General features: G+C 37.3%; 1 protein-coding gene across 1 annotated transcript in view; it reads right to left on the minus strand.

Annotated features, from left to right (window-relative positions):
- The window catches only part of CFAP54 (cilia and flagella associated protein 54), a 276,792-nt gene that overhangs the window by 158,104 nt on the left and 95,420 nt on the right, over nt 1–23,268 (minus strand). Inside the window, exons 23-29 of the mRNA XM_036250829.1 lie at nt 22,524–22,660; nt 19,711–19,858; nt 17,854–18,009; nt 13,343–13,465; nt 6,861–6,989; nt 5,365–5,479; nt 3,383–3,472 (exon numbers count right to left, since the gene is read on the minus strand). Coding sequence (XP_036106722.1) covers nt 3,383–3,472; nt 5,365–5,479; nt 6,861–6,989; nt 13,343–13,465; nt 17,854–18,009; nt 19,711–19,858; nt 22,524–22,660 — 898 coding nt within the window. The remainder of the gene's footprint in view (nt 1–3,382; nt 3,473–5,364; nt 5,480–6,860; nt 6,990–13,342; nt 13,466–17,853; nt 18,010–19,710; nt 19,859–22,523; nt 22,661–23,268) is intronic.

Consider the following 23,268-nt stretch of genomic DNA (forward strand, 5'->3'; position numbering starts at 1 on the left):
CAGCAAAACATCAAAAAAAGTATTCACCATAACCAAGTGGAATTCATCCCAGGGATGCAAGGCTGGTACAATATTTGCAACTCAATAAATGTGATACACCACGTAAACAAAATGAAAGATAAAAACCATATGATCATATCAATAGATGCTGAAAAAGCATTCTATAAAATCCAGCACCCATTTCTTATAAAAACACTCAGCAAAGTGGAAATAGAGGGATCATATCTCAACATAATAAAGGTCATATATGAAAAACCTACAGACAACATCATACACAATGGGCAATAACTAACAGTATTTCCCTTAAGAACAGGAACAAGACAAGGATGCCCACTTTCACCACTCTTATTTAACATTGTACTGGAAATCTTAGCCACAGAAATTAGACAAGAAGAAAAAATAATAAGAAAGTAATAAGTGAAACTGTCATTATTCGCCAATGACATGATATTGGACATAGAAAACCCTAAAAACTCCTTCAAAAATCTGGCCCTGGCCAGTTTGGCTCAGCTGTTAAGAGTGTCGGCCCACAGACTGGAGAGTCCTGGTTTCGGTTCCCACTAAGGGCATGTACCTTGGTTGCAGTTTGTCCCCAGCCCCAGTTGGGGTTGTGTGGGTGGCAACCACTCAATGTGTGTCTCTCACATCAATGTTTCTCTCTTTCTCCCTTCCTCTCTCCCTCACACTCTATCTGAAGATAAATGCAAAAATGTCCTTGGGTGAGAATTTAAAAAAAAATCTGTTTCATTTAATAAGTGAATTTGGCAAAGTAGCAGTATATAAAATTAACATCCAGAAATTGATGGCATTCTTATACACCAATAATGAACACTCAGAAAGGAAAACAAAACAAAACAAAATCCCATTTACCATTGCAACCACAAAAAATAAAATACCTAGGAATAAACTTGACCAAGGAGGTGAAAAACCTGTTTTCAGAAAACTACAGGACATTGAAAAAAGTAATAGAGGAAGACATAAAAATGGGGAAACATGTACCATGCTCATGGATCAGAAAAATCAACATCATTAAAATGTCCACACTACTGAAAGCAATCTACAGATTCAATGCAATCCCTATTAAAGTACCAGTGGCATATTTCACAGACCTAGAACAAACAAAAGTTTATATGGAACCATAAAAGACCCCGAATAGCCACAACAATTTTGAAAAAGAAGAACAAAGTGGGAGGGATCACAATACCAGGTATCAAGTTATATTACAAAGCCATTGTAATCAAAACAGCCTGTTACTGGCACAAGAACAGACATATAGAGCAATGGAACAGAACAGAGAACTCAGATAATGACCCAAGACAGTATTCCCAATTAATATTCAACAAAGGAGGCAAAAGCATAAAATGGACAAAAGACAGTCTCTTCAATAAATGGTGCTGGGAAAATTGGACAGATATATTCAAAATAATGAAATTAGACCACCAACTTACACCATATACCAGAATAAACTCAAATGGATAAAAGACTTAAATATAACCTGTGAAACCATAAAAATCCTAGAAGAAAATGTAGGTAGAAAAATCTCAGACATCATATGTAGCAGAATTTTCACTGATACATTGCCTAGGGCAAGAGAAACAAAGGAAAAAATTAATAAAGGGGACCACATCAAACTAAAAAGCTTCGGTGTTGCAAAAAAAACCCAGCATCAAAATCAAAAGAGAACCCACTCTCTTAGAGAACATATTTGCCAACAATACATCAGATAAGGGGTTAATATCCAAAATATATAAAGTACTCACACAACCCAACAAAAGGAAGACAAACAATCCAATTAAAAATGGGCAGAGGGCCATGGCCAGTTTGGCTCAGCCGTTAGCACATCAGCATGTGGACCAAAGAGTTTCCGGTTCATTTCCAGCCAAGGGCATGTACTTCGGTTACAGTTCATCCCCGACCCCTCTGGGGCCGTGCCAGTGGCAACCAATCGATGCGTCTCTCTCACATTGATATCTCCCCCCCCCCACCTCTGTCTGAAGGTAAATGTAAAAATATCCTCAGGTGAGGATTTAAAAAAAAAAAAAGTAAATGGGCAGAGGACCTAAATAGACACCTCTCCGAACAGGACATACAAATGGCCGGGAGACATATGAAAAAATTTTCAATATCTCTAATCATCAGAGATGCAAATTAAAATGACTATGAGGTATCACCTCACACCTGACAGAATGGAGGCCATCAACAAATCTTTAAACAACAAGTGCTGGCAAGGATGTGGAGAAAAGGGGACTCTAGCATATTGCTGGTGGGAATGCAGACTGGTACAGCCACTATGAAAAACAATAAGATGTTTCCTCAAAGAATTAAAAATGGAACTGCCATTTGACCCAATGATCTTACTTCTTGGAATATATCTGAAGAAGCCTGAAACACCAATCAGGAAAAATATATGCACCCCCATGTTCATAGCAGTGCTATTTACAATAGCTAAGATCTGGAAACAGCCCAAGTGTCCAGCAATAGATGAGTGAATAAAAAAGCCATAGTACATTTACACAATGGAATACTATGCAGCTGTAAGAAAAAGAGATGTTTTTAACCTTTGAGATGACATGAAGGGACCTGGAATGTATTATGCTAAGCAAAATAAGCCAGTCCAAGAAAGACAAGTACCACATGATCTCACATATTTATGGAAAATAACAAAATAAGTTGTTGACCAAGAGATTCAGAATCATGAAAGTAGGGAACACACTGACAAACCTCAGAGGGATGGTGAGAGGGAGGAGTGGAGAGATAAACCAAAGAACTTATATGCATATATGCACAACAAATCAACAGGGACACTAGGCTGGGGAAGGCAAGAAGGGGGTGGGAGCGGTCAATGGGGAAAAGGGGGGGACATATGTAATACTTTCAACAATAAATAAAATAAAATAACATAATCCTTTGCAGTCTGTATTTCATTTATTTTCCAAATATCTCCATGTTAAGAAAGATTTCATAAAAGCTGCCTCTCATGTATGACTATTTGGAAAAACAACTGCTGATAATATCAGAATAACTAATTATTTTAATTTTTATTATATTGCATTCTGAGTTAAGCAATAATGTTGCTAATTCTTCATAGCTGAACTTAAAGATCACTAACACATTTTTTAATTCCCTAGTTTTTGTAAGTTTAATAATTAAAGCATTTACTACCCAAATAAGCCAGCGTCAAGGTTCTGTCTTCCCAAACTTTAAATCAGGTTCCTACTTAGGTCTCTTTTGTTACTTGACAGTCAAGAGCCTGAATTACTCTAAATGGGTAAAGAACCCAAAATCTTCTTCCTGGAATACGTTAGACCGTTAAGAAGCAAACACAACAAAACCACAGAATAAATGATCTTCAAATAGTAAGTCAAGTGAACAGGTCACCTACCTTCTTTCACAGCATTTTTGACTGACCAATTTAAAACTACAGGGTAAAGAAAGATAGGGTCCTCTCCTCCTGAGAGTTCACCTGTGACATCTAAGGTTAAAAATAATAATAAGTTGTACATTCTGTTTAACATAAATAACCAAATAAAATTCTTTGGAGATAAAAAATAGGAAAACACCCAAGTATTCTCTCTAAATTATGTGCCTTAAAATTATCAATTATATCATATTTTGGAGATTTAAAAATTCATTAATCTCAATTATTTCCTTTCATTTTCCCCCCTAAGAGCCAAGGAGTCTGCTACCAAATAGGTGAAGAATTTTCAAGGTAGAAGTTCCTGTTATTTAATAGCTGTTGTATATTAGCAAAGCCCAGACTAAGAAACCTACCAATTACATTAGCTTCATTTTTATAAAATTATTTAAAGACAGTAAAGCATAGAATGATGAATAGCACAGCCATTGGAGCAAGACTGCCTGGATTCAGAGTAACCCAGACATTTTTTAGTTATGAGACCTTGGGAAGGTACTCAGCTTCTTTGTGCCTCAGTTTCCTTATCTTTAAAATGGGAATAATAATAATACCTTCTTGGTATAATGGTTATATAGGGATTATATGAGTTGTTTTTTTTTAAAAAAGTAGTTTTTGGCACACAGGAAGCACTATATAAAACTAGTATTTTTATTACTGTTTTGTTATTGAATCTACTGTTCAGTTAGTAAAATGAATAACATTACACTGTGCTTCCTGGTAAAATGCTAGGGGCTTGCTTTCTTTCTTTCTTCCTTTCTTTCCTTTCTTTCTTTTCTTTCCTTTCTTTCCTTTCTTTCTTTCTCCTTCCTTCCTTCCTTCCTTCCTTCCTTCCTTCCTTCCTTCCTTCCTTCCTTCCTTCCTTCTTTCCTTCCTTCTTTTGATAATATAAAAAAAATAATTCACATTTCTGGAACACTTTACATTTTAAGGAATTATATTTTTATATATAACCAGACAAGTATAGCTTTCCCAAAATTATGTTTACTGGTTATGTGAATACTAGAGCACTGGATTAAATTCATAAATTCAGCTTGTAACAGACATGGAGAACGATGAACAAAAAATCCAAGTCAGGGAATTCCGAAACACTAAAACCGCCCAGATATAACTGAGACACACAGTAAAAGAGGTAAGTTAGGGACACAGAATTCTACAAGTGTAGTCAATTCCCAAAAGTGGAGCCTCCCACTTAAAAGAAATTTAGGTACTCTTTTGTTACTAAAAGATCTGAAGTACCTGCTTTTAAAGAATGGGATAATACTTATCATCAGAAACTAAATCAATTTCTTAAGCAGATTTCTAAATTGCTAACTCCAAAATTCCAATCATTGTGTTAACATATTACTATATAGCACAATGACCTGAAATTAAACTAATCTTTCACTTGAACAGATAGATCATGGTTCAAATCACTCACACATTAACATCCCTTCATGCTTTTTATTTCTCAGTTACACTTTTGCCTTCAGAGCAGTGATTCTCAATTCTGCACCCTCCCTCCCTAACATATTTGGCAACATTTGCCTCCCAGTTGGTTATCACAACTGGGAGGCTGGTATGCTACATCAATAAATAGAGGCCAGGATGCTGCTCAACTCCCACAATGCCTAGGACAGCCCCCCACAACAAAGAATGATCTGGCCTGAATTGGCAGTAGTGTCAAGGTTGGGATCTCCTGCTTTAGAATCAGAAGAGTTGGGCTCAAATACAAACTAGCTATGCAATCCTAAATAAACCACTTCATCTTTATGAGTCACATCTGTAAAAAGCAGTTAGCAATCCCTTATTAACAGAATATTATGATTATTGACATAATATAAAAGTACTGTGTAAACTTTAATGGGTTTACCAAATGCTAATCTCCTCTAAATCCTTTTAACAAAATATTTTCTTATTTTAAAAAACAGAATGCTCAACAGAAGTATACAGAAAGAAAGAAAAAGACTGACATTGCTTTGTCAGTTTGAGAAGGTGTGACTCCAACAAGGCCAGTTGTTCATTTATTTTTTCAGGTGATAATATCTGCTGTGGCTTCTTCATCTTGGAAGGCTTCTTAGAACAACCCTAGAAACATTGGTTAAATTTCAGAATATACTTCAACACGTTTCAGCAATTGTCATTTTTCAAATAACATCCTTAAAATTACATTTTCGTACTTCCAAATAAAACTATGATCTACATGGCTACACGACGTGAACTAATAAACGCCAGAGGGAAAGTGGGACTCCAAGGCAAGAGGCAAGGGGCCTGTCCTGCCGATTTGCAAAGACAGCGTCCGGAGGTAAAGCCTGGTGACATAGGAGCTGGCTGATGGGCTGCTGGGGAACACGTGGTGTGGAAAACCCTCAAATTGCCTCCAGCTTAATTTAAAAAATCTCTCTAGCCCTGGCCGGTTTGGCTCGGTGGTTAGAGCGTCGGCCTGCGGTCCGGAGAGACCCGGGTTCGGTTCCCGCTAAGGGCATGTACTTCGGTTGCAGTTTGTCCCCGGCCCTGGTTGGTCGTGCGGGTGGCAGCCACTCGATGTGTCCCTTCACGTCGATGTTTCTCACTCTCTCTCCCTTCCTCTTTCTCCCTCCCATTCTATCTCTACAAAAAATGGAAAAATATCCTCGGGTGAGGATTAAAAAAAAAAAAAAAATCTCTCTAGATAAAGCAACCCCATTTAAAAAAAAAAAAAAAAGGTATTACAGCTAAAATATTTATCCAGTAAAACTGCTGATAGTTGAAGATTTTTGTGGCAAATAAATGCTTGCTTGGAAACAACATATAATAGAGATAGGAATGGAGCTACTCCAACTGAAACGGACTCGGAGTGGTAGTCCTACCCACAACCCAGTCACTGAAGGGGATTCAAGTGATCCCTAGTGCACCTCGTAAACCTGGTAAACTAAGCAACAGTTCAAGTGTGATCAACAAAACATTTAACCATACAGCTTCTAGGAAAGGCAATAAAACAGTCTCCAGTAAGACCCATGCTTGGGAGGCAGGCATTAGAAAGTTGTCTCAAACATTAGCAGTCTCATAAAGGAGACAATTTAGGTGTGACAATGAGTTTGGGGAATCTACTTTGAGTACAATGAAAAGCTCTGACATGTATTTACTACATTCAGTGATGCACCCAGGATGATAAAATCTTCAATTTGGGAGAGACTATACAGGGCTTTTCGTCCAATGTCCACCTGGGTGAAGGAAGCTCACTATCGAGCCCTGACAATCAGTACTGGTGACAGGAAATTCTTCAGTATTTTAGCATGAATTCCTTCTCTTTTTTTTTTAATCACAAAAAAAAGGGGGGCGAGGTCTCTTCACTATAGACATCTTTGCTTATATGTAAATACAACAAATTAAACACTGATCTGTTTTTAATATGTTTACTAATAATACTTTACCTCTTAATAGACTCCACTAAATATAAGCTTAGAGATGAGGAACAAAAAGCAGTTACCCCGTCTTGTGCTTCCTCTGGTTCAGTAGTACCAAACAGAGATCTGCACTCTGACGTGATGTCCAGCATCCTCTTTCCATAATTTATAATAACCACTGCCAGGTCATATTCCTTCCATGAACGCAGAATCTAATTTAAAATATTTACTAATTATCTCTGTTGGAAACTTGTGAAGATTCTCAAGTGTCTTGCATCATTTTTCATAAACCCAAAAGTCCTGTTGATGTTTGGGGTTTAACAATTCCCCTGTTTCTGTTAAAGGAAACTGGAAGCTCACCACTGGATCCTATTTCCCAGAATTAAACTGCATGGTTCCACTATTTTGAATAAAGGACAAGTAACAGGAAATCTCATCAATAATGAATACCCCGTCTCTGGGACATATAGCCGTATTTGTTTTAAAACAGTCAGTTTAACTATTCAGAAAATGTTTCCTCTTAAAAGATCCACGCTAAAGCAAAATCATTCTTAAAGGCCACATAACCATCACCTCTTGTCCTGAGTTGCTGTCTATGTGAAATGGCACAATTACTGACCTCATGGTGTGGGGGTGGAGGGCATTTATATCAGTAAATGATTTACAAGGCATTCTGGTAGTGGACTGAGCTAGAGTTAAGCTGTTTTTGGCAAATTCTCCATGAACCCCAGGGGAAGCAGACAGAATCAGAAGAAGGGGAATGGCCCACTCTGTCACTTTTATCCATATTCCCTGTTATTAATTGTTATTCTTTGCCTTCTCTAGCCTGGCCCTTACCTACCTCTTCATCTTTCACCACTCATCTCTTTGTTCTTTAAGTTTAGAAAATATTGAGCCAAGTATAACTTCTGACACTCACCATGGTTTCAGGATTTCATGCTTTCCTACAGCTGAGCCATTTCTCAGAACAGCTTCCCCATATAAATGCAATGTAAGGATATTAACGTAACCTGGTCATTAAAACCTGGGCTCTAGCATCAACTCCAAGAACGCTTCCCTGGACAGCAATCTGATCTGCAGAGAATCTGCTGTAGTGGAGGGTCACAGGAAGGGAGCACACTCATTGTGAACCCCATATGGCAATCTCTATGGGTATAAATAAGTTTGCATGAATTTGTTATATGTAGATGTATTCTGTTAAGTTAAATAAGTTAATATTTACAATAAGGAACAACTGTTACTTCCCATGCAGGGAAAGGATACAAGAAGTGGCTGAAAAAGAAAGAGAATAGTTGCTTCTCTTAAAAGAGACCAACTTAACGCAGGGCGCTATGAACTGGAAATACTTCTGTGGGACCAGCACCACAGTGGTAACTAATGCTGACTGTGGAACAAAGGGTAGGAAGGAAAATGGTGAAATAAAGTTTGAAAACGTAGATGGGTTTAGTCATGCAGGGCCTTGAATGCCAGGCAAAACAGTCTAACCTCATTATAAAATGATACAATAGGGAGATCATTTTGTTGTTATTAGAAAACAAAAATGAGCTAATGTTTGCTCTCCACTCAACTTTGCTTTCAGACATATTTAGGTCTTAGGCTTAGAGTACTATGTAATCTTTTCCCTTTGTTATAATATGCCAGTAGAAAACACTAAATGATAAAGAACCTTTCAAATCAAAAGAAAAAAGGAACCAATTCTACTTACCATACCAAATGAGCAGAAATAAAAAGACTAGCCAGATGTTTAGCATAATAATTTTTTAACAATGCCAAAATAATGAAACATTGAAGATGATGTGTCTCAGAAGTGGCACTTCATTTGGAATTCTGGCAACTTTCAGAAAAACTACTGCTGTTTATAGAAGAAAGACTGAGCCATCTGAAAAGATTACCAATTTTTAAAACATGACAGAGAAAAGAAACTGCCATTTGACTAATTGGGTTTTATAAGAGAAAATCTATAGAAAAACGTGTTTAAATGAAATGAACACCTGAAATCTGGGATTCAGGACTAGTCCAAGGTTCTGGGACTGCTGGTCATGCTGGAGGAAGTATTTGGAATAACAATTCTTAGCATATCAATTTGAGACAGACAGCTCTAACAGCAAAATCCTGCTAGTAATATATAGCAAAATCCTAAATTAATGTATACTTTACTTTTTTAAAAAACGTCCAGCCCTGGCTGAGTAGCTCAGTTGGTTAGAACATCATCCCTATATGCCAAGGTTGTGAGGTCCATCTCGGGTCAGGGCACATACAAGAAGCAATCAATGAGTATATAAATAAGGGAACAATAAATCGATGTTTCTCTCTCTCTCTCTCTCTCTCTCTCTCTCTCTCTCTCTCTCTCTCCTTTCTTCCCTCTCTTCCTCTCTCTAAAATCAATAAATTTTTTTAAATGTCCAGAATGTTCAAGGTCATTTGTACAATAGTATCACTTGGATCTCAATATCTTTCCTCAAGTGGGTGAAAAGGAAGTAGAGTCAAGGATGGAAAAATCAAGAAATATGGAGCCAGCCCCAAGCTGCTTGTGTACTATGGGGAAAAAGTCACATGAGGCCAAAAAAGGAGTCACATGAACTCAAAGACTTCAACCTCCACTTGGCCCCAAATGCTGGTTGGAAACTATTCTGGGTCCGCACTCTCCCATTTTCCACAGACACTGTCACAAACCCTCCCGTTCTCCTCAAATCTCTGAAACTCTCCCTTATTAGTCATCTCCTCACTCTTAGCAAATGACCTTGCTTCATTTCCACAGAGGAACTGTAAGGGGACTTGCTTATCTCCAGTCCACAAATCTACCTACACACTCACCTATAATTCCAACCATTTTTTCTACCTGTTGGAGGGGAGCGGTGAATCTCCTGTCCAGACTAACCCCTCCCACATGTGCTCAGACCCCACTGCCTCCTGCCTTCTCGGGGATCTTGCTCTACTGGTCACCCCTCCTCTCTTACATCCTCGTCCTGTTCCTTTCCTGGCTCCTCCCTATTAATAGACATGTTTTGGAGCACCTGAATAAGCAAAAGTGGGTTCATGTTTCGTTGGTTGGTTGGTGTTTAGCAGAAGTGACTATTGGCCAACTGCAAGCAACAAGCTGCCTTAGAGTGGAGTTTCTTTGTTCCGGAGGTAACACTGTAATAGTCACTGTTAGCTATTTAAATCTATTGTGAGTAGTTGTCCAGTGTCCTAGAGAGAGAGTGCAACCCCTCTCCTGGAAATACTCATTGATGAAGGGTTTGGGGAGAAAAGGCCAAGCAGATGAATATATTCTGAAGAAATGTAACCTGGAAGGTGCACTTTTAGCCTAGCATAACAGTAATTAATGTGTGTGACTGAGCAGCAGAAACAGAAGGGGGTGCTTTGGATTGCGTGGGACCCTGCTTTCTCAATGGTTACACCATGTGACAATGACCGAGCTAACAGCGGCAGGAAGATTCTCAAGGTTGGGGAGGGTTTAAGAATGACAAAAGAGCCCACATGGCTCAGCCTAACACTACATCACAATGCCTATGTCATTCACCTCACTTCACCTCAGCACATAGGCATTGTATCCACTCACATTATCACAATAAGGGTGAGTATAGTACAAATAGATATTTTGAGAAAGGAGAGAGATCACATTCACATAACGTTTCATTTTAGTATAGTGTTATAATTGTTCTATTTTATTATTAGTTATTGTTGTTAATCTCTTACTGTGCCTAACTGATAAATTAAATTTTATCATATGTATGTATAGAAAAAAGACATAGTATATATAAGGTTCAGTGCTATCTGTGGTTTCAGGGATCTTGGAATATATCCCCCACAAGTAAGGAGTGACTACTATATTCAATAGCTTCCTTTCATTTATCAGGAAAAGTTGCTAAGTGTTATCAAATACTTTGTAGTATTTTCATATAACCTTATTTTTAATCCTTTTAATTTGCTGCTGTAAAAAAATTCAAGTTTTGTTTTAATTCAGAATTGATCTTTAGTACTTGACGATAAGACTGTCCTAAACCAGAAAATCACCAGATGCCATCCAAGAGCAGAGAAGGGTGGTCAGACACAACAGACTTGAAGAACACCATAGTATGCCTCTCTTTGTTCTGATTAATGTTTTGGGCCCTGAATTCCGCTTTTTCAGATATGAAAATTGCCACTCCTCCTTTATTTTTGTTTGCATCTTCCCAGTACTTTATGTTTCAGCCAGTGTTTGTCATTCTGTTTTATTTAAATAATATACATTTAAATCTGACTTTTTAACCCATCTGCCAATCTCTGACTTCTAAGTTCATTCACAGTGAAGTAATTAATATATGTTATTTTATTCCTTCCATCCTATATATTGTCTTTTTTTTCCTTCTTCTTACTTTTGCTGAATTAACCATTTTTCTTCCCTGTCATTCCTCTGTTCATTTTTCGTTCCTATCAATTCAGAAGTCTGTATTTTAAAGTTCTGTTCATGGCTACATATTCCTCTGAGTCATCTTGAAATATATTTATTCTATCAAAAGAAAATAATTGTATACTATATGTATTTTACTATATGTGTGTGTGTGTGTGTGTGTGTGTGTGTGTATTTCTTTTTTTTTTTTTTAACTCACTACCATGCACCAAGGTTCTCTAACTGCTCAACCCTCCCTCAGCCCCAAACAGGATAAAAGTTTTAGTTCTAGGTTACTGATAAGTTTTCCTTTCAAGGATGATGCTTCTATTTTGAGAATCCCTATTTAGTATTCATAGCACAAAGTCCTAGTCACATCATTATTATCTATTTAATTTTAATAATACATACATTGTAAGATTCACTGCTCCCATTATTCCTCTCCTTTTTGTCTTTCCCTATCTTGGGATTGCTGTTCTGAACCAATTGTCATTTGATAGAGTATTTCCTCAAGTGTTTTCCTCAGATAAGTACATCAGCAGAATACTTTTTAAATGCCTGCACTTCTGAAAATGTTTATTTTACCCTGACAAATGAATGATATCTTTCCTGCTTATTAATTCTTGGACCCTCAGGATTCTACAAATGTTGCTCCACTATTTTAACTTCTAATGTTGCTGATAAAAAAAAAGTGTGAGGCTAATTAATTTTCTTTCCATTGCAAATAACCTATTCTTTGAGTCTCAAAACTTTAAGATTTGTCCTTATCGTTGGACTTTAGGCATTTCGGCAACATATGTCTAGATATGTGTTCTTATATGTATCCTGCCTCGGACTAGGGGAGCCTATTACTCCTCCAGTTGTTTCTTTTCTTCCTCCAAAATGCCTTTCATTTCACAGTACGACTTCTGGGTCTTCCTTCTGGATTGATCTCTGGACAATTCTGTTTTATGTTGTCAAGTATTTCTTGAGCTTCCAGATTTGACTCAAGAAATACCATAATCATAATCTTCATCTGTTTAATTTTTTTAACAAAAAATCAAATTTGTTTGTTCAGTTAGAGATTATTTTTGTTTTGAGTTTTGATCATCTAATGGCATCACCTTGAAAGTTTTTTATTTCTTTTCCTTTTTTTTTTAAGTCATCTCTGGTCTTTTCAAACATGGTAAGAGTAAATAACAATTATTTTAGTGTCTGGTCTGCTCTTCCCCCCTTGGGGTTCTAAGTCTCCTTAAGTGAGTTACTATCTTCCTCTTCCTGCTAATGGCTTATGTTCCCTCAGCATCTACACAAACCAGGCCATAAAGGTCTCTCCAATAGTGCTAAACCACTGAGTGTTGGAAGAAACATGAGTTTCTGATCCTGAGGTCAGGCCATGAACAGCCAGAACATCATGACCTCTTTGCTAATATAGAGGCTAGAGGTGTCCATAGGAGCAAACTTTAGCCCAACAAAAGTGATGGACCAAATCAGCCCGCATAGACAGTCTTCTTCCAGATCCCTGACCAAATCAGAAAGGTCCTGTGAGAGACCACAAGAAAAAGGCAGGGAGATAATGGCCCTTCTTTGAGGAGATTCACTGGATTCAGTCAACCAAACCTTTGAAGAAACACACAGTGCTGGTCTCTGAGCCATGCAACAAGGATAAATAAGCCTACCACTCCACCTCCAGTCTCTTGGTTCTTTCTAGTTCCCAAAATGAATGAGGTCCCATAAAATGCCTTCTTTATATCACTCCACCTCCCCAAGATACACCCCTCCATGCTTTACCAACTGGCATGCCTAGGCTACTTTTGACCTAAAATGTTTTTAGGGTGCTATTTTTTAAAGTAATTCCTGTAGCCCTGGCCAGTTTGGCTCAGCGGTTAGAACATCGGCCTGCAGTCCGGAGAGACCTGGGTTCGGTTCCCACTAAGGGCATGTACCTCGGTTGCAGTTTGTCCCCGGCCCTGATTGGGTTGTGTGGGTGGCAGCCACTCGATGTGTCCCTTTCACATTGATGTTTCTCTCCCTCTTTCTCCCTCCCACTCTGTCCGAACAAAATATTGAAAAAGTGTCCTCGGGTGAGGATAAAAAATAAATAAATAAATAAATAAATAAATAAATAAAGTAATTCCTATAAAAGTAGCTTGACTTTCTAAATCATTACTGCTCCTAAATTTTATAACACAGGACGAAGAATGAGATAAATACCTTTGTTATGTAGAAGATGCAACAAGCTATCATGTGCTGTACGCTTTCAAAACTCGCAACATGTTTCTTTGAGTGGATGAGATTTGGTAGTCCTTGTAAAGCCACCATACACTTTATCAAGATCTAAAAAATAGAAATGCAATGGTTTTGTTGAGAAACATTATCCTTACACATTACAAAAAGTTCTATTCAAGTCATACAAGTTTCAAGCCATCAAATATTATTGCTATCAATAACTATTAATAAATTGTTTATCATGTATAGAGGAATGTACTCTGAAATAAAATTGATATGTTCAATTTTCAGATGAGTCCCTCATCTAAAGTAACTTGAAAACCTATGGAGCAAATAAAATAAGTACATGAATAGCTATAAAACAAAGTATATTTTGTCAAGTGCCATAAAAGATATAGACAGAATATTACGCGTATACAAGAAACACTAAGATCACATCCAGGCTTAGGAGGACCTTGAAAAACCATATGGAAGAGGATGTACCATATTAAATACACACTACCAGGTACTTGAAATACTAGTTTCCTTCAAAATTAAAACCAAACATTCATATGCTAGGAAACCAATTACTACTGGTATTTACCTCTATTCTCCTTGCTTCATAATATATGACCCTTAATTTTATCAAGAACTAGACAATTAAGTTTACTTTCTATTCTGTTGCACAGTCCTAAGCAATATTACCATCAAAAAAGTAGAGTTGAGCGCTGGCCAGTTTGGCTCAGCGGTTAGAGCGTCGGCCTGCAGTCTGGAGAGACCCGGGTTCGGTTTCCGCTAAGGGCACGTACCTCGGTTGCAGTTTGTCCCCGGCCCTGGTTGGTCGTGCGGGTGGCAGCCACTCGATGCGTCCCTTCACATCGATGTTTCTCTCCTCTCTCTCTGTTCCTCTCTCTCCCTCCCACTCTACCTGAATAAAAAATGGAAAAATGTCCTCGGGTGAGGATAAAAAAAAAAAAGTAGAGTTGAGATTGCATCAATCTATTTTTCATTCAGATTATCCCAAAGGACAAATTAATATATGGATGTTGGGAGTACACTAATCTTCAAATTACCATTCTAACAATATTATCACTACTGTTACGGTATACGTTTTCTTAATTTACCCCCTTCCACCATCACCCTCTCCTACCCTACCACATCATATCCCTAAATCATGTTAATGACATTAACTTTTGTAGTATTATCCTGGCTGAAATAATTGTGTGTGTGTATAAATACTAAATGTACATAAGAGGGTTAATGTTAGGTTACAACATGGGATTTACACACACTTTTGTGAACTGCCTTTCTCCTTCAGCCATGTCTTATAAAAAAATCCCTCCAAGTCTACAGGTTTAGCTCCAATTTATTATATCTAATGGCTGCATAATATCATTTGCTGTGGATCAATCATAATTTATCCAGTCATTTCCAGAATCTCCACATTGCATAATTTTAGGATTGAGGTTTTACAACTGGGCCATCCTTCTGTTACTATACTTTCTCTCTGTCTCCAGTTTTATGGCCACCACCAAAAATGCCTCAATAAATACCATTATATAGGCTCAGTTTCCAATATGAGAGGTCACTGAGGTGCCAGCTTTGAGACAATGCCCAGTAAGGATGAGGCACCAACCTCCAGGACACAGTATAAATTCTAAGTCAATGACCATTATATAGCACTGCATCCCATCAGGTAGAACATGTGGATCCGGGAACCAAGGGGTGAAACTTGGAGTAGCAGCTTACCAACTGGTGATGTTATTCTATGGGATAAACTATTAATCGAAGGATTGCTGTCAGGTATACCTGTTTTTTATTTTAATCAAAATTAGATTTGGTTTAATTAAAATTAAGATTGCTTTACCAAAATCCAACACCTATAACAGTTCACATTTCCCCCATGAATGAACGAGAAGGCCTTTGCCCCACATCCTCACCAGCAACAGGAGTTCCAGATCTTTTCAATCTGCCAGTGATGTTACATTGTTCATTTAAAGTGCACATATATAAATATTCAGAGTTTGAGAATCTTTTCATATGTCTCTCAGCCACTTGGATTTGATTTTCTGATAAACTATTTGTATCCTGTGCCCATTTTTCTGTTACATTACTGTCAATTTGTAAGACTTTTTATTATATGTACTTATCCTTCATCAGTGTTAGATGTATTTTTTCCAAATCCATATATTTTCTACTATCTTTATTGTGGTCCCTTTTTCACACATAGATTGCTGTATGTATAGTAAAATATGTCTCTTTTCCCCTTGTTGTTTCTAAGAATTCTATCTTGATTAGAAATGGTTCCCCCAATCCTGGATTCTACAGGTAATCTCCTGGGATTTTTTTTTTGGGGGGGGTCAAATTTTTTTATTCAGTTTATAGTTATGATCTCAACTTTTTGTATATGGTAAAAATAGTATCAAACTCTACTTTATTTCAAATAAATGTTTAGGTGTTTCGCTACAATGTACTAAAAATATCCATTCTCTTCCTACTAAATGGGAATGCCAATTCTGTCATACATTACATTCTCATACATAGTGAGGTCTATTTCTGGAATCTCCTCTTTGTTCCACTCACTGTTTCAGATTCTAAACAATACAATTTAATTAGAAATGCCATTCCTAAGGCTTTGCCTCACAGCTACAACCCATTCTGAGCTGTAGCTAAAGGCACCCTGAGTTGGTAGGATCCTAAAAGATGACAGTGGACTATCCTGAACCCAACCAGCTGAGCACCAACCATAGCTGCTGTTCCTAATGTGGTACCCTTGCTAGAGTACATTACAAGGCATGCATTGATAATGGTTCATGTCCTCTCTTCTACCCTCTGGGAAAGAAGTACCGAAGTTCCCATTCACACTGGGCAGATACGAATCTACATTTAGAGTCTTGCTCCAGGGCAATGACAACTCTCCCACACTCTGACATAATATTTTACGAAAGTATCTGAACTTTCTGGACATTTCTCAAAACAAAACATTAGACCACTATATCAATAACGTTATGTTAATCAGACCTAATGAGCAAGAAATGATAACTACACTAAAGAGCAAGGGATGATGCATGTCCTCCAGAGGGTAGAAATAAACCCTATGAAGATTCAGGGGCCTAACACATTATTAAAATATCTGGGACATGCTGAGACACTCCCTCCAAAGTAGGTCCGACATCTGGCATCTCACATCTCTTAAACAGAAAGGACAGTGACAGGTCAACGCTTTTGGATACAGAAGGAAGAATATTCTACACTTGAAAAAACAGCTCAATCCATTCACAAGTGATCTGGAAAGCTGCCTACTATTAGTCTCAATTTTAGATTTTTGGAGGCATATCTCTTCAGCAGCTGAACTACTGGGTACTGGGGATTTGTGAGAAGGAGGCCTGTCTATATTCTAGCAGAGCCACTTCAAGGTGAACATTTGTCAAGTTACTTATGCTCTTTGGTTAGTTTCCTCAACAGCGAATTTTAAATTTCTATACTTTGCATAAGTTCACTGACATCTTCTTGGCTCTCAAAATCTGAGTCGATGATGATGATGATGATGATGATGATGATGATGATGGTGATGATGGTGGTGATAACTTTCTGTACCATCAGCAGTAAAATCTTCCTCTCTCATTGCTTCCCTGTGGTAAACAGGATTCTAAGGTAGTCCCCAAATCCCTCCCCCTGGGTTATAAGCCCTGTGTAACCCCTCCCCTTGAGCAGAGGGAAGACCTGTGAATGTGATGGCATGGTCACTCTCATGACTACATTACATTATATAAGACTCCTGCTGGCCTTGAAGAAGCAAAGTGCCATGATGGGGCAGGAAATGGTAGTTAGCCTTTGGGAGCCGAAAAACTCCTATCACACAATTGCAAGAAAATGAATTTTCTCAACAACCAGTGAGCTTGGAAGAGATCCCTGAGTCTCAAATGAGATCGCAGCTCTGCTTTCAGCCTGAAGAGACCCTGAACGGACCAGCTAACCCATATCCAGTTTCCTGGCCCACAGAAATGCAACATTGTAAATGGGTGTTGTTTTAAGTCACTAAGTTTATGGTGATTTGTTAGGAAGCATACACAACTAATACAATCCTTTCAGCCAGGGTATCCTCCAACTTTTCCTGCTCTGAGACATCAAGCATGTTTTCTTGGGTCATCCACCAATTTTCCCCCAGATGATAGCTTTAACAATATGCTTTTAATACTGCTGCTTCTAACATTACAAGAACATAAAAAGTGAAATGAAATTTTAAAATCTAGAAAAGCATATTGCCAATATTTAAATATGGACAGCAATAGGGCTGATTTTTAAGAGAAACACATTTTAAGTTCTTTTATGTGTCTGCCCAGACATATCATTTAAATTACTAAAATGTTTTTCTGTTAACTCATGAAATTTCATAAAATACTTGTTACTTGTACTTTTTAGAGATACATTGTTTTTTTCTTTTCCAAAATGCATTGTTGGGTTGCCTTTGTAAAAATTCCCTTATATAGGGGGAGAAGAGGAAGGAATACCCTTACCTGTACAACAGGTACCAAAACGATATTGTGATAAATTATAGGAGCAAGAAGGCCGTAACATTGAGTCACAGCTTGAAGGGCATAACTGGAATCATTCAGGTAGGTGCTAAGTTCCAATGCCACTAGTACTCTCTCACATTCTGTTAGTCTAGCAATCTGTAAAGAAACAGGTATTGTTACACAAATTAAATATCAGGTACTTAACTAATGTGTCTCCAAGGAAAACAAAGGGTAAGAAATGTGATCCCTGTGGTTTATCAACATGAATGTTGGTATAAAGAAAAATCTAAATTCAGGAACAACACTAACTCCCAAATACTGTTACACAAGGGTAACACAATTTTAGAATTAAACTTGAGAATATTTTGTAAAACAAGAGAAATGTCACTAGTAACAGAAAAAGAGCCAATCTTTCTTTAAGTTGCAAGATAAAATCTTGGCTATATTTTAATGTTAGAAAAAAGAGAGTTGTTACAAAAACAGAGATTAGAGCGTCGGCCCGCGGACCAGTGAGACCCAGCTTCGATTCTGGCTAATGGCACGTACCTCAGTTGCAGTTGGTCACTGGCCCTGGTCAGGGTCATGCAGGGGGTAACCAGTCGATGTGTCTCTCACAAAGATGTTTCTTTCTCTCCCCCCTCCCCCACCCCTATCTAAAGGATAAAATGAAAAAATATCCTGGGGTGAGAATTTAAAAAATAAATAAAAATAAATTTTAAAAAAAGAAATAATATTTAAAATACAATGTCTCTGTAATATTGCTCCCACTTGATTAACAGAGCCCCATTTCCCTTCTGGATTTGTGAGAAAATAATAAATTTTCAGTAGAGCAAACTACTCTTCTGTTATAATTCTCCTACTTAAATAAAAATGATAGTAAAATATAAAGATAAAACGTTTGTGATTAAATGACACTTAAAAAGAATAAGAATCTTATCTTACTCCTCCTTTCCCTTTCCTAAGGAAGATTTCATTATTTTTCTATGTATACACATACAAGATTATGTACAAAGAAAACGATATGAGTGGCAACCAGAAATTTCCATACCGCAAATTATGACTCGAATGGCATCTAGCATTCTGGAAATCACTGGAGTACTCAGGATTGTCTTTCTTTCAGACTGGATGCCGAAAGAAGACACTGAACGCAGTGCCGTAGGAACAGACTGGTGGTTGTGCATGCCTGGGCTCTACAGGACTGTGGGCTTGCTTTGGGCAAAAAGTCAAGTTTTCTTTCACTTTCAAATTCACAGAAACTAATACAAGCTCATATAACAGTTTATTGGTTAACTAATGAATAAATGGAAGGGTAGGAAAAAGCAGCAGCAAGAAAAAACTAACAAAAAAATGGCAAAAGCCTCCATATATCTAAAGTAATCTCAATCTGAAGTGGGAAAAAAAAAAAAAAAACAGTAGGATTGTTATTAACAGCAAGAGCATTATCAGGTTGTACCTGTACACAGAACAAAGTTTATAAGCACCCTGAGACTCTATCCATAGGAGATAGGTTAAATTCCTGCCTCTGTACAGGAATGCAATATTATAATTTAAAAGAATTTGATAATTCATACATATCAGTATAAAAATATGTCCAAGATATATTATAAAACTGTTAAAAGGTCAAAGTGCAGAACAACAAATATATCATGACTCCATTTATATTGAAAAAAAAAGAAAAAAATGAACTCAGGGCCATGAATCCTACATAGAATATCAAATAAACCAGCACAAACACACAATGGCCCCTCAGTCCATTCACAAGCCAGGATTTACATTCCCCCAAAAAACCTGAAGTTGAAACATCAAGAAACAAATAAAGGGAAATTGGCCCGTTTGCATTCATTTTAATTCACTTACTTGTTGAGAAGGAAAAATCTGATTGCCTTTGATATTATCACAGAAAAGATTTTCTTCTTTAATTTTAATGTCACTTATTACAAAAATATTTCTGAGAAAAAAGTATAAAAGAATTGAAGATGTCTCTGCCAAAATATCTGAATATAATCTACAAAAGGAAGCAAACAATGTTACAGGTTTAAATATAAAATGATTTAGCATGTGAACTTGCTTTTTTACATTGATTTGTTCTTGGTACCTACACAATGATCCCAAGATAGCAGCAAAAATTGTGGAACAGCTACTCTCAAACAATGTTTAAGTTAAAAACAAAGATTATCCTTAACAGCAAGTTCACAACTAAGAGAATTAAGCTGCTGCCATATTATGTCATAGATACATAAAAATGACTATTGTCAAAGCTTTCTGGTTCTAAGCTCTTTTTTATCAATATAATGAAATAACTATAGATATTTAGAAGTTTGGAAAATAAGACCATTAATTAATGAACTTTCTGAAAATGAGGGTCATTTATAGCAGAATCAGCTATTTAGAGAGAGAAAGAGAAAGACGTTTTGGATTATTTCTAATTATCTTTTCTAAATTGTGGTCAACAGTGCCAACCATTGGCAAAACTGGGAATTCTACAATCTTCCTTCTTTGTTCCCAATATTCCCTTCCTTACCCTTAGCCTTACTTGGTGACAAACCCTCCCCTTTAACCTTCAGGTCCATCTACTCTCCATACACCCTATTCCTATAAAACAAGAAAGAGCCTAACATCAGTAACTCACACCTAAAGATACCTGTTTTACCACAATGTTAAACTCTAAAATTACCTTTGCCAGGAGAATTTTAGTTCCTCCACTCTCTTTGTCCTCATGCTGACCATCAGAACCTTGACATATGCAACAAATCCAGGCTATCATCTCCTCCTGGCTCCATGTCCTCCCCTACCTTGCTCAGACTCTGGTAGTCATTTCAATAGTGGCCTCTTTAGCACTTTAGATTCTGCTCCCCTTGTTTTATCCAACAATCAATTTGTCTGACTTTGCACAGAAGTCACTGTCCAATTTTTCTATTCCTGCCACAATGCTCAACTAGCTGTTTACTTATTGATTCTCATTCATTCCTTTTTGCATTCAAGCTATCATTTTCTGAACACCTACTATATACAAGACATTATTCTAGGACCTGGGATGTAAGGATGAATCAAAAGTGGCCCTTAGACACAAGGAACTGGGCTCTACTTCAATTCATGTTATGTAAAAGCAACTGAGTCATTAGTGCTTCTCAGCAACACTTCCCTTTATCCCTGATGTCACCTTATATTCCCCACAACAAATGTTCTAAACTCCCATTCTCCACCCCATGCGCTCTTCCAACCTCTTGGTTCTAGCACAGTATCATCATCACCCGCATCTTGGACCTTCAGTCTCTCCCTCTCTACTGGCTCCCTTCCCTCTACCCTCCAAAATTCCTTAAACTTGCCCTCCCCCTCAAGCTTCTTCCCATTTTCCTCTTCTCTTTATCACCAAACTTCACGAGTAGTCTGCTTGTTACAAGTCTCCATTTTCATTTATTCCTTAGCCAATTGTGAAAGGTTTCTGTCTCATCATAGCATAAAAATCACTCTTGAACTCACCAACATCCTCCTAAATAAATGCCAACTCTAAAAGCTTCTTCACAGTTTACATCCTCCTCAGTCTTTCTGTACCATTCTACCAACCTGACCTTGCACTAGCATTCAAAACTGCTGGCCAGTCCCTCCATGGTGATGTTCTTACTGCCCTTGACAATATGCTTTCTCAAACTTTCACCTTCTGGACTGCTCCTTTTCAATAGCCTCCCTTGGTTCCATCTCTGCTTCTGTCTCTTAAATGTAAGCATACCCAGGGTTCAAATTCCAGCCTTCTATCTTTTCTGAAAAATAGTCATTCCCTGGGAAATAGCACGTATTGTCAAAATTTCAACAATGATCTCAATGGACAATTTCTAAATCAGTGTCTCTAGCCTTGACTTCTCTCCTAAAATGTCAGCACTAAATATCCAACTACCTACTGGATATCTCATATCTACAAAGGTGTCCTGCTGGAAAAATAAACTCAAAATATTTTCAATCAAATCCATTATCTTCATCCAAAAACTTGTTCCACCTGTCATGTTCCCTCAGTAAATGTAATAGGCTTCCCAACCAGGTAGCCTTGGAAATCCCAGTCAACTTTCACTCCTTCCTCTCTTATCCGAACAAGTTGCATAAGATAGTCAAAGTCCTGTTTCTTTCTCCTCCAAAATGTCTCTCAAATCCATCTCTTAAACTTTGTTCTTTTAAGGAAAAAAAAAAAAAAAGGTTTCAAAGCAAAGGATGACCTGTGGTTTTATATGTGGCTTTTACTGGCCTCTTGGCAGTTGCTGATGGTCTGATCCTGGGAGCCTCTTCAAGAAAAGGAAAACCCTTTTACCCTGTCTACCCACCCATCAGACCCCGACTTTAATCTGAACTTGACCCTTCTGTTATAAAAACCCCCAATGATATTTGTGTTTTATAGTATAATTGACATTGCCTTGGTTAATGTTTGGTGTTTTTTTATATAACTTTCATTAACTTATATTCAGAATGTATCCATATGCCTGCAGTGTTTCTTCTGATTCTAGCAAAGAAGTTTCTAACAAGGAATCGAACCTTGAAAGGTATGTGCTTACTAAAAACTGACTGGAAACAGTTTTATGTGGACTCTCTTAACATGAAATTGAAAATAAATTAATTCTAGGCCTCACACCCAACATTTAATTTCAAAAAGTGAATTAACATTTTAAATGAATATTTCTAATTACCTTCTCTGTGTAATAGTCATTATATTGTTTAAACAAATAACAGATTGATCATTTTGAGGTGGTGATGTGACAAAATAATCCCAGACTGGTGAGAAAACTTTCTTAGCCAACTCATAGTTACCGATCTGATAGGCAACCTACAACAGAAAGCACATTCTCTTATGCAGTATTTTTACTTGTGAAACGTACGTTTTAAACAAGAATTCTGATAAGGCCAGGTCACACACTAATTTCATATGCAGAGGTTCACATTTGCTGCTCTGTTCTACAGTGCCACAGCAAGGTGATGACGGCCACTGGCAAGGGAGACAGACACATTTTGAAATCTCTTTTATTTCTAAATTGCATGGAAATTTGAAACTCTGTAAGGATGTTTCAAATTCTCATAAGCAAAACAAAGATTACATCTGAGCCAAATTAATTTCATCTCCATCTATCTCGGCAGTGCACTCCATTTATTATAGACACTGTTATAATGAACAATCTGTTCCAAGAGAAACAATCAGATTTCCCAAACCCAAAATATGAAATATACTTCATTCTTTCCTGGTTTTGACTGACACTTTCGGAGTTTTTGTGCAAAAGGGTTCACAGCTGAAAAGAGTGAAGAATAAAACAGACACTTCCAAGAAGCCATGATATATTTTAAGTTGAACACATTCAACATTAGGCAAAATAACTGACCTTACTGGTAAAACTTAGAAACTCAAAAGGAAAAAACAAACAATCAACTTACCTATTTCTT

Source organism: Molossus molossus, unplaced genomic scaffold (assembly GCF_014108415.1).
Source record: "Molossus molossus isolate mMolMol1 unplaced genomic scaffold, mMolMol1.p scaffold_m16_p_10, whole genome shotgun sequence".
NCBI lineage: Eukaryota > Metazoa > Chordata > Mammalia > Chiroptera > Molossidae > Molossus > Molossus molossus.